General features: G+C 45.4%; 1 protein-coding gene across 1 annotated transcript in view; it reads left to right on the top strand.

The window, feature by feature from the left end:
• Positions 1-14,816, top strand: part of USP48 (ubiquitin specific peptidase 48) — a 1,688,863-nt gene that overhangs the window by 1,129,905 nt on the left and 544,142 nt on the right. Inside the window, exon 18 of the mRNA XM_069610955.1 lies at positions 6,659-6,720. Coding sequence (XP_069467056.1) covers positions 6,659-6,720 — 62 coding nt within the window. The remainder of the gene's footprint in view (positions 1-6,658; positions 6,721-14,816) is intronic.

The raw sequence follows: 14,816 nt of genomic DNA, 5'->3' as shown, positions 1-14,816 counted from the left end.
AGAGTTCGATACAATCAAAACTCTTGACCAAATCTCTAAGCCCGCTACCAGGCGCGGATATGGCAATAAACGCTTTTTTCGTGGCCAACGCCAACAACAAAACCAACAGCAACAGTACCCTGCCACCAATTTCCAGGCCAGTTGTAACGCTCACCTGGTTCCCCCGGAGGCGCACGTCTTGATCTGGCGAGGATACTGTCTTCAGTGTTAGGCGCAGGGTTTGTTTTGCTCCCGGACTGGGCCCCCTTCCCACCGACAGTTTAAGCTGAAGAGTGAGATGTCTGCAAGGGTAAACCAAGGTATTAGTGTTTGGAAGATTCGGAAAGTTCCTAGCCCCTCTCGCCCTTTCTTTCCCCGTGGAACTGGGTTGATATTGCGCTTACCTTATATAGGTAAATGCCGGGCTCTCCATCCTGCGTCTTGTGCAGGGGCGCTGGATCCAGTTGCTTCACTGGATGCGAGTTCTGCCTCTTGATAGCAGAGGATTTGCTGAGAGCGAAGACGCCGTTAATGCACGAATGTGCCTTGTAAGTATTAAAGTTCCTTTTGCATTGTTCTCTTCTCCTTCAAAAGTCTTAAGTCTGTAAAGTCTATGTCTTTCCTTTTTCAGATGCTGTGACGATGAAGATTATCCTTCTAATGGCACGTAAGTAGAAAGACTGCACTAGCGCTGGAGAATGCTCCGTAATGTCTCTTTTGTCTTTGCAGGTGCTGAGGTGCAGCGCGAACAGATTGAAAGCGACGGGTAAGCAGTCTTGTAACTAAGCGTTACTAACCGATGTATCTTGCCTTGCAGGTGCCGGAATGCAGCGCGAGCTGAGTTGGAACGGGCGTAACACAGGTAAGCAGAACTTGTAGTTGAATATTACTGACCGATGTTCTCTCTCTTTGCAGATGTCGGATGCCGGAAGAGAAAGGCAGAAAAAGGCGCCTTGGATGCTGCCGTTGGATTAGGTAAGTAGATTTGCTGCCTTTACTTTAGCCTAACCTGTGCCTTTGTTTTGCAGGAGCTGCAGAAGACTGAAGAAGACTGAAGATTGGATTCCAGCAGGTTATTTCGTGTTCACAGGATCTGGAGCTGGAGGTTTCCTGGAGCTGACACGGTGAGCGTCCTGCTGCAGATGCAGAATAACGCGAAGCACGTGAAACCAATCGGGTGTGGTTTAAATAGCCTTCTGTAGTGCTTAGAAGTCTCCTTCCACGGCCCCACCCAGGTAAGAAAAGAGTTCCAGATTTCTAGAAGAGTTCCTGTGTTCTGTTTCCAGGGAGTGGCTCCTGCTCCACCCAGACAGAAAAAGTAGTTCCAGGCAGAGAAGGATCAGGAGACCAGTTAGCTGGTAAGTAAGCAGCATGGTCTGCTACAGGTAGGTCCACCAAGCACTCTTATCTAATATGAGCCCGGCGCTTCCTGTGCCGGGACCAGTCACCATCATGAGCCTGGCGCCACTGGCGCCAGGACAAGGTCCAGAGGGTCCCTATAGGGACTGGCTGGTTCCTGGGATCATAGTCATGGGCCTGCTTCCAAGGTCGTGGGGCAAGTCCTGACCCCTTGGAAGCAGGGATCATGACACCAGTAGTGGCCAGTACAGTCAAAGAGGACAGCGTCGGGGCAAAGGAAGAGGGCGAGGGTCCACCCCCAGAGGTTCCCAAGCCCCTAACAACACCAAGTGACGCGAAGATTCGCGTCCCCTCCCATGCAACGCCGGTCGGGGGCCGGATAACATCCTTTCTTCCAGGACGACGCATGTCACCGGAACATCTTGCCATCCTTCTACAAGAAGTACAGCAACTGCTGGAAAAAGGAGCCATAGAGGTCGTGCCTCTATCTCAGGTAACGGAAGGTATTTATTCAGTGTACTTCCTTGTACCCAAAAAGGATCTAACCATGCGCCCTGTATTAGATCTGCGCCCAGCGAACAAGTTTATCAAACCCCAAAAGTTTCGTATGGTGACCCTACAGGAAGTGATCCCACTGCTATCACAGGGAGATTACATGACAACATTGGACATGAAAGATGCATACTTCCATATTTTAATGTTGCCAGCGCACAGAAAATACCTCCGGTTCATGATAGAGGGCAAACACTACCAGTTCAGAGTGCTACCCTTCGGCATTGCATCAGCACCGAGGGTATTCACAAAGGTACTGGCAGTGGCAGCGGCCCACCTGCGCAGGTTGTCCATCCCAGTTTACCCTTACCTCGACGACTGGCTCATAACAGGGGATTCTTACGAAACATGCTTCTTTGTTCCAGTTGGGCTTCTCCATCAACGAAAAGAAGTCCAGCCTAGACCCCAGCCAAATCAAACAATTCCTAGGGGCTCTAATTCAAACAAAGGACGGCCTTGTCTTCCCCTCCAAAGAGAGGGTTCAAAACATGTTGTTTCAGATCCCTCAATATGTGTCCGGTCGAGAGGTGACGGTACGCAAAGCAATGCGCTTGCTAGGCATGATGGCGTCGTGTATTTATTTGGTACCTCACGCATGCCTGCGCATGCGCCCTATGCAAGAGTGGCTCAACAGCCAGTGGTGTCAGGCCAGCGGACTATGGGACGATCTAGTAGTGGTCTCGCAGGCCTTAGTTCTCTCGCTACGGTGGTGGATAAAAGAAAACCTAGAAAAAGGGAAACCCTTTGCCACACCCGCGGCGGAAGCCACTCTAACCACAGACGCATCCCTCACAGGATGGGGGGCTCACCTATCCCATCAGACTGCTCACGGAGAGTGGACTCCGAGCGTAGCATCCAAACACATCAATCTTCTGGAGCTACTAGCGGTGTTCAAGGCGCTAAAAGCCTTCCAAGAACACCTACAAGGCAGGACAGTGATGGTCCTTACAGACAGCACCACAGCCATGTATTACATCATATTACATCAACAAGCAGGGGGGAACCCACTCTCCAGGTCTGTCCAAACTGGCCCAAAACATATGGAAGTGGGCTCTCAAACAGAATATGTTCCTCCTGTCACAACATGTACCAGGGGAACTCAATCTGCTGGCAGACAAACTCAGCAGAGATTTCTCCCTGCCCGAAGAGTACGAATGGCGACTGCACGAAGACATCGTCTTCGACGTCTTCGCGCAATGGAGATTCCCAGAAATAGACCTGTTCGCAACCCTGGAGAACTCACAATGCCAAAGCTACGCCTCCAGGTACCCCCAAAACCAATCCAAGGGGAACGGTCTGTCGATTCGATGGTCAGGGAAATTTGTTTACGCTTTTCCCCCGACTCCCCTTCTCAACAAGGTGGTGCACAAGATGCACCAGGAACAAGTAACCATGATACTGGTGGCCCCAATGTGGGCCCGACAGCCATGGTTCGCTCACTTGATGGAGATGTCTCTATCTCCCCCATTGAAACTCCCCGGCCCGTACAATATGCTGTCACAAGACAGGGGCAGGACGCTGCATCCATGCCCCCAGAACATGTTCTTAGCAGCCTGGCTCCTGAGGTCGTAGAATTTGGACACCTACAGCTCCCGCAGAGATGCATGGACATCCTCAGGGAAGCCAGAAAACCTAACACTCGCCACTGCTATTCTAGCAAATGGAAGAGATTTGTCATCTGGTGCAGAGGAAAGAGCATCAACCCAATTGACTGCTCTCCCACACATATTGTTCTATACCTGACCCATTTATTGGATTCAGGTCTAGTGTTCAATTCCATTAAAGTCCACCTAGCGGCACTTTCTGCATACACCACTTCCCAACTCAAAGTGTTGTGGTGGAAGATCCCTGTTATAAAGGCCTTCATGGAGGGAGTAAAGAGAATACACCCCCCGATAGCTAACCCAGCTCCCGGATGGGACATTAACGTAGTACTTACAAAACTCATGGGATCACCTTTTGAACCCATGCACAAAGCAACTCTTAAAGACCTCACTCTTAAGACTGCTTTTCTAATAGCTATCACCTCCATCAGGAGAGTAAGTGAACTACAGGCTCTTTCTGTTCTAGACCCCTTCGTTACAGTTCACAAAGATAAAGTGGTTCTACGCACTCACCCAAGGTTTGCTCCAAAATTAATCTCAAAATTCCATGTAAACCAGTCTATAGAACTACCAGCGTTCTTTCAAAATCCTTCCAAATTGGGAGAAAGGACTCTGCACACACTAGATGTGCGCAGAGCGGTCATGTTCTACATGGAAAGAACCAGACCACTGAGGAAGACTAATCAGTTCTTCGTCTCAGTGGCAGCTGGAAGAGAAGGGGATGCAGTTTCAAAGTCCACTATTTCTAGATGGATTGTCCAATGCATCACTCTCTGCTATACTCTTGCTAAGAGAGAACTGCCCTTTAGGCCAAGAGCTCATTCTACTCGAGGCACGGGGGCGTCCATAGCATTCATTGCAAATGTTCCCCTTGAGTCCATCTGCAAAGCGGCTACCTGGAGTTCTGTGCACATCTTTACAAAACACTACTGTCTAGATGCACACTCTAGATCTGACTCCCAGGTGGGACAGGCAGTATTAAGACATCTTTTCTCTACGGTTCCTTCTCATAGCCCACCGCCAACTCTGGGTACTGCTCGCTAGTCTATGCACAGCATGTGATTCTAAGCAGATTAACAAACATCAGAAGACAATGCATTACTTACCGTAAAAGCATTTCTGATGGTTGTATCTGCTTAGATTCACATGCGCCCACCCTTCCTCCCCGCTCGGATGGAAGGAACATAGACATCTTTCTATATTTCTCTCTTTTCTGTACTCACTCACGTCTAGAAGGCTCCCTCAGGGCAGAAAAATACAAACAGAGGGACCTCGACGCGTGAGGGATTGTGGGTACAACACACGTCACTATAGGGATAGTGTTACAGACATGCCTTGTCGACGTCCCCTTTTCGACTACGAAAAACAAAATGCAATACTCCGCAGTGACCACTGGATGTCGGACCTATGCACAGCATGTGAATCTAAACAGATACAACCATCAGAAATGCTTTAACGGTAAGTAATGCATTGTCATTTATTTTATACACTTTTAATAAAACACATGTATCATTGTTATCAAGCAAGTTAAAATTAAGTCAAAGGAAAAATATACACGCTCCCTAGTTAAATTGTAGACCAAGTGAACCAGAGTGAAAACTGAGCAAAACGGCACAGTGAAAACCACACACAAGGGATGCTCTAGCAATTTCTCTCAAGGGAGGGAAAGCACAATTTATATAGAAATAGCTTCTATTTCATCATGTTAATTACTATTAATCCTTGCATTTATCTTCACAGTCCCCCTTTCTCTACCCAATTGGGTTAGTAAATTGTGACAAAGTAGGCAACTTGGACAGTACACCACAATATATGGCTGGTGTGCTACTTTGTGTGTGACGTCACACACTACCATGTGCAATCATGTTTAGATTGTTGTTTTCACCAATCGCGTCTTAATCAAGAAGTGTGCACAGTAGTGATTTTAGATGTTGGCAATTAATCAGATAAGAGGAGCCCACTTGTACAATTGGTGCTACATGCGATAAAGACCACCTTAGCTCTGATGTTATTCAGGGACCAGAAGTATGGGAACTTAAACTCTTGATTACTACAAAGAATTATTACTGTTTAACTTATCATGACCAATTATTGATGCCGCATTCCATTGTTTCTCTTCTTTATGTAATTTCTTTTCATGAAACTGAACAGGACTTACTGGTATCCTTTTTTGTAATGCTGCTGGTATTATATTGTCCATTTGTTTTATTTGATTTTCCATTGACATGGTTGTTTATCTCACCTCCATTCCCATGATGGTTTGCGCATGGGCATATCTATTGAATGGACATCATTAACGTTGTAACTGATAACGTTGTTCTCAAAAAAACAATTACATATGTGTATCACGTTTGTTCATATTATAGTTAGACATGATATTCCATTAACAGCCTAGAGGAAAACCCCTGGTCGAAACACATGTCGCTGGTTGATGATTATTAATATATAAGAATTACAATTAACACAGAAATCAGCACAGTGTGGTTATGTTTACCATTACCCGTTTTTTTCACTTGACGCTTGGGGCTTAGTGTCTAATCACACAGCCACCTGCAGCAGATTTGCTTTCAATGGTACACTGAACTGCAACAGACAAGCGCTTGGGGCTCCTGCAGTTACGCCCTACACCTTCTTAATTGGTTGCATACTATCCTTGCTTTATCTCACTTGTATCATTGCAGCTTCCTTATAATGCACAATCAGTATTTGTTTCTTTAATAATGCCTCAGATGAGAAATTGCCAGCAAAATGTCAGGAAAGCCTGATGGGGAAAGATAAAAAAAAATACACAGGGCCTCCCACCAGGGGGTAGGATGGGAACTTTTAGTATCAGAGAGAGCCCTAAAACCGACCTAAACCCATTTCTGAATAATTAATAAAGTTAGAATGATGGTACTTTAAATCAGTAGCACAATTTAAGTATTCAGAATTATGTCCATAGCGTGTGTGACCCCATAGATCATCCCTGTTTTTTGTTGCTTAAACCAAATATGTTTTTAATGCACTTATTTTAAATTTCAAGCACAACAGGAAAAATAATATGTTCTTTTTTATATGATTTAACATACACCCGAAAGTATTTTTGAGTTGAAGTTGGCAATCCAAAATGACATTGTCTGAGATCCTCCTATATCACATTCATGTAATATGGTGTCTATTTTCAGGAGACAGATGTCCTGTATATTGTGTCGCAGTTCTTTGTAGACGAATGGAGAAAGTTTGTCAGGTAATTTGCTTGTTTGATTTTTTTTTAAAAAACGTTCATAATTTGATGTCTATGAATGTATTGTTGCTTCCAGCATGAGAGATCATTTTAGCATTGATAATATGTTATTTATTCACTCTTCTAAAATATTTATACGAAACATGCATCCACCAGTACGACTAAACAAAAGCGCTGAAACTGTTGTTGTTTGAGTTTTTCTTTGCATGCTTGACAAGGAATTAAAGCTTTTACAGTGTAAAACTTTATTTCCAGGGCTACATACCACATAGGACGGATGATAGCCAATTGACATATAAAGTTGTTTTCTGAATTGTTTGGTATAATATTCCCTGCTATCTGGATACAACTATATATATTGTTTCCATTCACAAACCTAAAACTTGCTAGAAGTCGGGAATGGCTATTACGTTCTAGATATGCATCCTTTTTCGGAATTATACCATTACTGCAACTCTAAAATACTGACTGCGCTGTCAGCATTTTAGAGACTGCGACTCCCGTTACTGCCCCCAAGTGGAGCGGGGGCTGCTGGGGTGTCCCCCGCTTACCATTATGGTAATTGGGGAACAGGAAAAATATTTTTTTTAAAAGGACCCTGCAGCGTCAGCACCGCCCCACGTAAGTGGGATGAACTGACGCCTCAGGGTACAAGGAAGTCGGCGGCGTACACCGAAGTGCGCCGTGGTAAAGGTAAGTGGGGTGGTGGTTGGATTTGTGACGGGGTGATCTATCTATTCACTGCACCGCGCCGTAATTGGCATTGAGTTTTCTGCTGGCGCAGTTACGGGCGGCGCAGTGATATTGATTTGCTTCTTCTGTTGTCTGTAATGAATTTGGTTCACTGTGCTTCCTAGTGATTGACATTTGTCCTTTCTTTGAAAGATTGTCCTCTTTTTTTCAGGGCACTAATCTTGATGTGTTTTTACGATTATAACTTGATGCTGCAGTTATTACACTTCAGTCTGTTAAAGCTGCATTTAACAATGTCTTCTGCCAGATCCTTTTTTGCCTTTACTGGCTTGGCTGTTTTTGTACATTTGTAAGATCTGCTAAGAAAACACCTTAAATGCTGAGGTGAAGTAGCACATAAATGGGGCTCGCTGCTTTAACATTTTATGGTATCTTTATCTACTAGGCCACATAAAGGAGCCTAGGAACTGCATTGGGGAGGAATAGTCGGGGCGACAATGGCCCAGCTCAACACGTGGTTCTGTTTTGCTGAATAATAGATCGCACCCTCAGGCAGTCTCCTTGTTGGAAATACCTCGCCCTAAAGCCCGACCTCCATTCTCCTCATGGCTGATCCACTTGCCCCTGTTTTCTTCTTTCACCAAGGTTTCATCTAAGCCTCTTATCTTCGCGCCTAGAAACACTTGTTTACAGGCGCATTATAAATTCCACATCATATCACATATCATATCAATAGAAAAGGATTTTATGGACTGGTTATCTAAATGCATTGGAGGGGGGACTATTGGCCTGTTCAATAGTCTATCTAATCTGTAGCGTCTGCGATCCAGGCTTACTTTGTTCAATCCTTCAATCCAAACGTTTTCTATCCAGAATACTATAGAATAGTGTGTGACTGGCATCTTCAAAAGTGATCCATCTGACCTTTGCTCTTAGTGCTTATACTACTTTTTTCTTTTGGAAAGTATTGTTATCTTTGTTAGGTAGATTTTCATTTTTATGTGTAATACCCTTCATGTGAGTGCCCCTCAGGATTTATGGATTTTTTGTCCGTTCTCCTGGGGGAGTGGAATCCTTTTTCCACACTAACTCATTCTTTTGGTATACTTTTGTATTTCTTTTTATGCCTTTTTTGTAGAAATGTTTTACTCCAAATTTTATGGCATCTTTCTTTGCTTTTGGGAGCCCTTTGGGCTTCCCTTTTTATCTTCTGTTATTATGTTGTGGGAACACATGCTCCCAAGGGAAGAGGGATATTTAGTATGCTTCCTATCTTTTCTATTGTGAGATAAGCACACTCCACCTTTCTCACTGCTCATGTAACCTTTTGGTAACAGTGACAAGTTAATCTGAATGGCTGGTGGAAGTGGTGTTATCCTACCTACCTTTGTGCAATTTTTACTCCTAGGTTGTACTCGCGGTATTGCACCGAAGGGTCACCATTGACCCAACATGGTGACATTGTTAGTTTTTCGCAAATTCAAGATGGCTTGTCCCGTCTTCGTCCTTCTGCCATGCAGGGTGGGAAAGGTCCTAGTTTAAGTTTTGTCTTCAGCAGGAATCCTTTGTGGAGTCAGCCAAGGCGCCAGTGTGTCTGTAAGGACAGGAAACAGGGGAGGACTCAAACTCTGCTGTTCTTTGTCTTCTGCTGTGCACAGCCACCACCCAGAGTTTGAATGGTGCATGGGTGCTGATTGGCTGGGTTCTTGCATAATAGACATGAATTGTGATGCTGAAGACAAGCTGACCCCTGGAACTGAAGAAACAATGTCGGGGGGGGGAAAGGGGAGATGTCCGCCGCCACTTCCAGACGACGCTGAAAGGCCTTCTGAGTAATTGCTACTGTCCGGCCCCTTTTTCCAAACATCAGGAGAGCCCCGAAAAGGACTCTCTCCCTTAGACTGGTGGGTCCAATCGGTCTCAAGATGACCTGCATTTCGAGCCATCCCACGACTAGCAGTGATCTTCACCGGCTGCAAACCGCCAATGCCCTGGGGCCTGTGGCCATTGTGCAGTGTATTACCTTCCGAAGATCGAATGCTCCTGAAGCTTTGGTGGAATTTTTCCGGACCTCCTGAGGCAAGATACCACTCCTTGAAGTCCTCTCACCAAAGTGCGGGACCGAGAAAGCGGGACAAGGCTGTTTTCGTTCTTCACTGGTGCTTTGAAAAGGGTGCCAAAATCACAGAACCATGAAGAATCCCTTGCCTGGAGCCTCTTCACTCGACTACTGCTCTGAAATCGATTCCAGTGTCCCTTCTTTCGTATGTCTGACCAAGAATCTGGGGACCGGGTCTGCTGCTTCATCGTCTTGGCATCCTTCTGCATCCTCTTCTTCACGTCTAAGGCACTGTGAGACTCTTGGTAGAACTTACCTAGAGTTGCTTTGCTGCTCCTGTGTTATTTGTGTGTTTGGGAGTTTGCCCATAAACCTTCGCCCAGGCCTACAGGGAGCCGTCTCTGAAGTCCCAGACCCTTTTCTCTAACAAAGCGTGTACTTTCTTGTTACTGAAGACATCCTCTGGATCATTTGGACTTTCTACAGCTTGTACTTTGCTTGTTTGAGCCTCCAATCGGACCCTGAGACACTCATAACTAGATAGGGAGGTACTTCTAAAGCTTAAGACCTCTGTGAAAATATTGCAAAGTATTTACTTACTTTGTTGTTCTTGTTTTCATTCATTTTGCTTGAAACTGTCATTACAAAAGTATTTTACGTGCCTGTTGAATTGCATACTGCCATTCCCAATGTATTCCAAAAGTGTATTACTCACTGTAAATGTTGCATTGTTTTTTTTTTAGTTACTTATGGTGTTTTATAGTACTTTCATTTCTGAAGAATCCCCTTTACCTTAGTCTATATATAAAATAAACCCTTATTTGGATATAACTTTTAGTGTCTTGGTGTTTTTTTGGCCTATGTGTATACTCCAAGTTCTTTGTACCTCCCTACAGCCCTTGCTGCTTCCTAAGATAAGCCTAACTGCTCAGCCATTGATACCAACAAAATTTGTGTGGTTCAGGCCTGTACTAAGAGTTGGAGCCCTCTGTCCCAAGTGTGAGTCTTCTAAAGTCCTACCTAAGGTGGACTTTTGTAAAATCTCCCTAACGATCTTGCTGATTGGTCAAGAGTTTTCTTAACTGATCTCTTCTTAAATAATAGCATGCTGTTTTGGAACAGTGCACATTACCTTTAATACTGTTTTCAGATTCCTTATCAGCCACCTGGGGCACACTGCGGCTTCACATTTCTGGCACCCATAACTCGAAGTGATGTCATGGGTAGTTTGCATGGCGCTGGCTGTACCTCCTGTCCCCAGTTCTGTTTTTCAGAATGCTGTTTCTGGAATACATCAAGGTTTTACACCAATTAAAATATGCTATGTCTCCCCTTAATGCCTCTGGCTGTAAGCCCTAAAATTATTGTGGGAAATCCATGCCTAACCTCCTTAAGGTGCTCCCTTTTGTGGTTTGGTCCCGATCATAACCTGGAAGAAAGCTGGTTCTGATCATAACATGGAAGAAAGCATGCATCATTGTGTCATCGGGGAACATTCCACCAAGCTCTTCACTGCTCTCCCCAAGGATAGGAAGATGACTTCCAAGTCTAGGGTTTCATTAAAGCCTTTGTCTTTCAAAGAAAAACTTACCCCGGCTGAAAGAAACGAAGGAAGCTGATAAGCCTCAAGTCATGAAGGGAAATAGCCACTCATTTTCCACAGTCACTCATCAAAGGAATTACCACCTACTCTGGCGCAGTTGCCTTTGGCCACAAGCTGACTGCCTAATATGCTTCACCCTCTGCGCCTTTGGTGGAGAGGCCCACTGTGCATTGCGATGCCAGCAGAGATACCTCATTGGCCGGTAAGCACTGAACTCATGCAACTATGCTTGAGACCGCTCTCCTCCCATGCCACTTGGCTCTGGCTTATGGTGTCAGAGCCCTGGTGCCGGGCTCTTTGACTTTTGCGCCAGTGATGCTTCTGTGGAGGTTCAGGAGAGTCTGGTTTGCCCTGGCCTAAAGGTCCAAATTCTTCTTGACGTTAGGACCGATCTTTGAAGATTTTGACTCTATATTATAGACTGCACTCCATAGAAGAGGGAGAGGTTGAGGACTTCCCTGAAGAGGTCTATGGCCAGGATGTACATCTGGTGGGTTTTGCTGTTAAAATGCAGTGTGGTTGTGGGTCAGATACTTCACCAAAGCGTGAATTCATGTAGGTTTTGGCCTATGGGAAGCCTAATGGAGGATCACTGTTTATTCAGCTACATATATGCAGTAACTGGAATATTGGAGCAGGGTTCTCCTAAGGAGACACTTCACTCCGTTAATATGGCCATCTCAGATCCTATTATGACAGTTTGGTTCAACCCTACATTGGCCTAGATGGTTATCTGGCAAAAAAGCACTGCGCAGCGCCTTTGATCCTTGTTTTTATTTTCTACCCATCCCACTGTGGAGAGCATGGAGATGACACTTCCACTGTAAGGTCAAAGGCAACCAACTTTCTTTCCTTGCCCCCTGAACAGCTACAACAAAAAACGAGATACACTTGGCCATAAGGTTTCTCACCTCGTGAATACTGCCTCTATGAGCTGTGAATGCCACCTATGCCTTGGCAAGTGCTGCCCTATTCCTGTTGCAAAATGGTTAAGAAGGCAGTGGACTGGACTAGATTGGCCTGATTGTGTAGCCTGCTTTATGGATGAGAGGTGGGTCTCTGGTGGCTTCCCTGGATGCCTACATTTAAGCTGGTCTCGACATGAGCTTTGATTAGGCCAATATTTTTGGCATCAAAGCATAGAAATCCATTTAGAAAGAAAAAGTAAACGCTTCCAAGACCACTGCAAAGTCCCTGGGGCTAGTGGTTCAGCACGCTTCCGCTTCCAGCTTATGGGGGCGGCCATTTCTGTCCTCCTCCTCCTGGACCAAGAAGGGTGGTAGTCAGACTCTTTCCAGCAAGACACAGCAGAGGCTTTACATCCACCAGGATAGAGGTAATGGCACAACAAGGGGCGGTTCTAAAGACTTGTAGATATCTCCTCGACCCCAGGTCCAAACCCTTTAATTTGGGCGTTGTTCTTTCCTCTCAGGTGGATCAATGTATTTCCTTGTTTTTTCTGAGAGTGGTTGATCACCTAAGGCGCATAGGCCCTACTTTTATTTTGACAAGGCTACAACTGCCCTCTCCCCACCCCACAGTCCCCTCTATCCCTCCCCTGCAAACCCTCCTCTCTGCCATGACCTGGATGCCCTTCTACAGGAGGAAATCGCTAAGCTCCTGGTAATGGCTTCCATCCAGCGTGCACTGACCTCTGATTGACGGAAGGGGCAATATTCAAATTTTTTGGTGCAGACTTTCTGGGGGCCACTTTCTTAAGCAGCATTGATGTGTGAGGCTCCTGAACTTGTGGCAGTGTAAGGGCAAGTTCAAGGTGGCAACTCTTGGCCTAGTTCCCTCAGTTCTTAGAACTTGATAGGGCTGGCTGGTGTCCTTGGACCTCGAGGACACCTACTTTCATGTGCCAATTCAACCCAACAATAGAAAGTACCTTGGTATGTGGCTGATGTATTCACTACCAGTTTGCTGTCCTGCCCTCAGTTTTCGCCAACTTGTCTGTTTCGGGGCACATGTATCTGGGTGGGGAATGGGGGAAGGATTTGCATCTCTCCCTACCTGCACAATTAGCTAATTTGAGCGTGCGCTCCAGGGTTTATCAGCCTACGTATCCCACACTGGTTTGCTGCACAGCTTGGGCTTTTGCAGCAACTTCAAAAAGTCCCATTTCAACTCATCTCAGACAGTGATTCATCAGGTTTGTTCTGGAAACAGTGTAGAACAGTATAGCCATCATAATCCAGGTGATAACATCTGTTCAAATCTCATAGCCCGGAACCAGGCCTTCTTTCGACTGCAGTCTCTCATGCCCTCCTACATCTTCCTCATACCAGAGGCTTGTTTACGGACATGGTAGCTCCAGTGACATCTTTGCAGTTAGGTCAGAATTGCATTAACAAAAGGGGTTCTTCCTTCTGATAACGGAGTCCCCTAATCTGTTGCTTGCTATCCTGGTTTAATGTCTTTCTCTTTGCTGTCCAAGGAACTTCAGTTAAAGTTCTTCTGCAGCTGCAACATCTTGTTGGTATGCTTCCCTTCGTAGCCCACAAGGCTTTATTGGGATGACAGACTTTTATACAATGAGCTCGTAGACCCTGAGCCTGCTACCCATTGCAGACCAGTGGTGTTCTTGAACAAGAAGTCTTCTTGTTACTCTTTGGAAGGTCACCTTGGAGGAAGGAACACTTTGGAGAGGTTAATTCCTCACTTCTACCAGCCACGCATGGGATTCCAAGAAGGTCACTGCAACACCTGTTGACCAGCTAGTTGTCCGGAAAGTCCACGAGATAAAAGGATCCTGGTTCCAAAAATGGTGGCAGCAGTGCCCTTTGAGAGGCTAGAGGAATCAACATAGATGAACCCCTTGACCCACCTACTTTCATAGGGATCCAGTTAATCTCAGTAGTCTTGGAACGTGAAAAGAAGTACCTTCAGTTCAAGATCATTACTGCTGGAGTTATCAAGAGTGGTCATCCAGATCTTCCAGAGTATTGATATCTCCAAAAAGGCTGTTTCAAACCAGTGTTCCAAATTGTTAATCTCATGTGTCCACAAGTTCTCCAATTCTTACTGTTGGCTTAGAAAGTAATTGTCTGAATCAACCATTTCCAGCCCTATTAACCCTGTTAACTGTGTACTGTTTATTGGACATTCATTTTGCTGTCAGAAGGACTTCTAGTGAAGCTACCTTGCAACCCCAACCTATTTATGCTGTGCTGCTCTTAGTAGCTCAAATGGCTACCGTGCATCAGTGCTCCTTCAGGACTTCATTTTATCCCTGGATGGGTTTTATCACCCTTTCAGTCGGTTGGGGAGTAGGTCGGTGACGGTTTCATTTTTGGTTGCAGCTTCTTGTAGCCTTTGTACCCCTTTCATAGCCAAATGTTCATATGTGGTGGCCAAAGAGAAATGGTTAAAAAAAGCATTCCCACTATATTTGGACAGAGCCGACCAAGGTACCGTTTGATGGAATGGATTCCAGTGTAGCCTTGATGAGGTTGTCCTAAATAGTTCAGTCCACTTCAGTGTGGGTGTGCCTAGGTATATGAAGTCTTGCTGTCCAATACTGTTAGGTTAACCGCCAAAAGTTTGAGTGAAGATTGATGGGCAGGGTTACCCTTCCCCCAGTGTGTGTGTGTGTGTGTGTGTGTGTGTCTATACCTATACACGTGTGCACACACACTGGGCCAATCCTGGCATTCTTTGTTAAAACATTACCTGGAAACTGAAAAAGGCTGGTGATGAGATGTCTGATGATCTATCTGCTGCCAACTGGTGGTCCTGCTG

This window comes from Ambystoma mexicanum, chromosome 8 (genome assembly GCF_040938575.1).
Source record: "Ambystoma mexicanum isolate Mex_15411 chromosome 8, UKY_AmexF1_1, whole genome shotgun sequence".
Classification (NCBI taxonomy): Eukaryota; Metazoa; Chordata; class Amphibia; order Caudata; family Ambystomatidae; genus Ambystoma; species Ambystoma mexicanum.
This window is presented reverse-complemented; position numbering and strand designations above follow the sequence as displayed.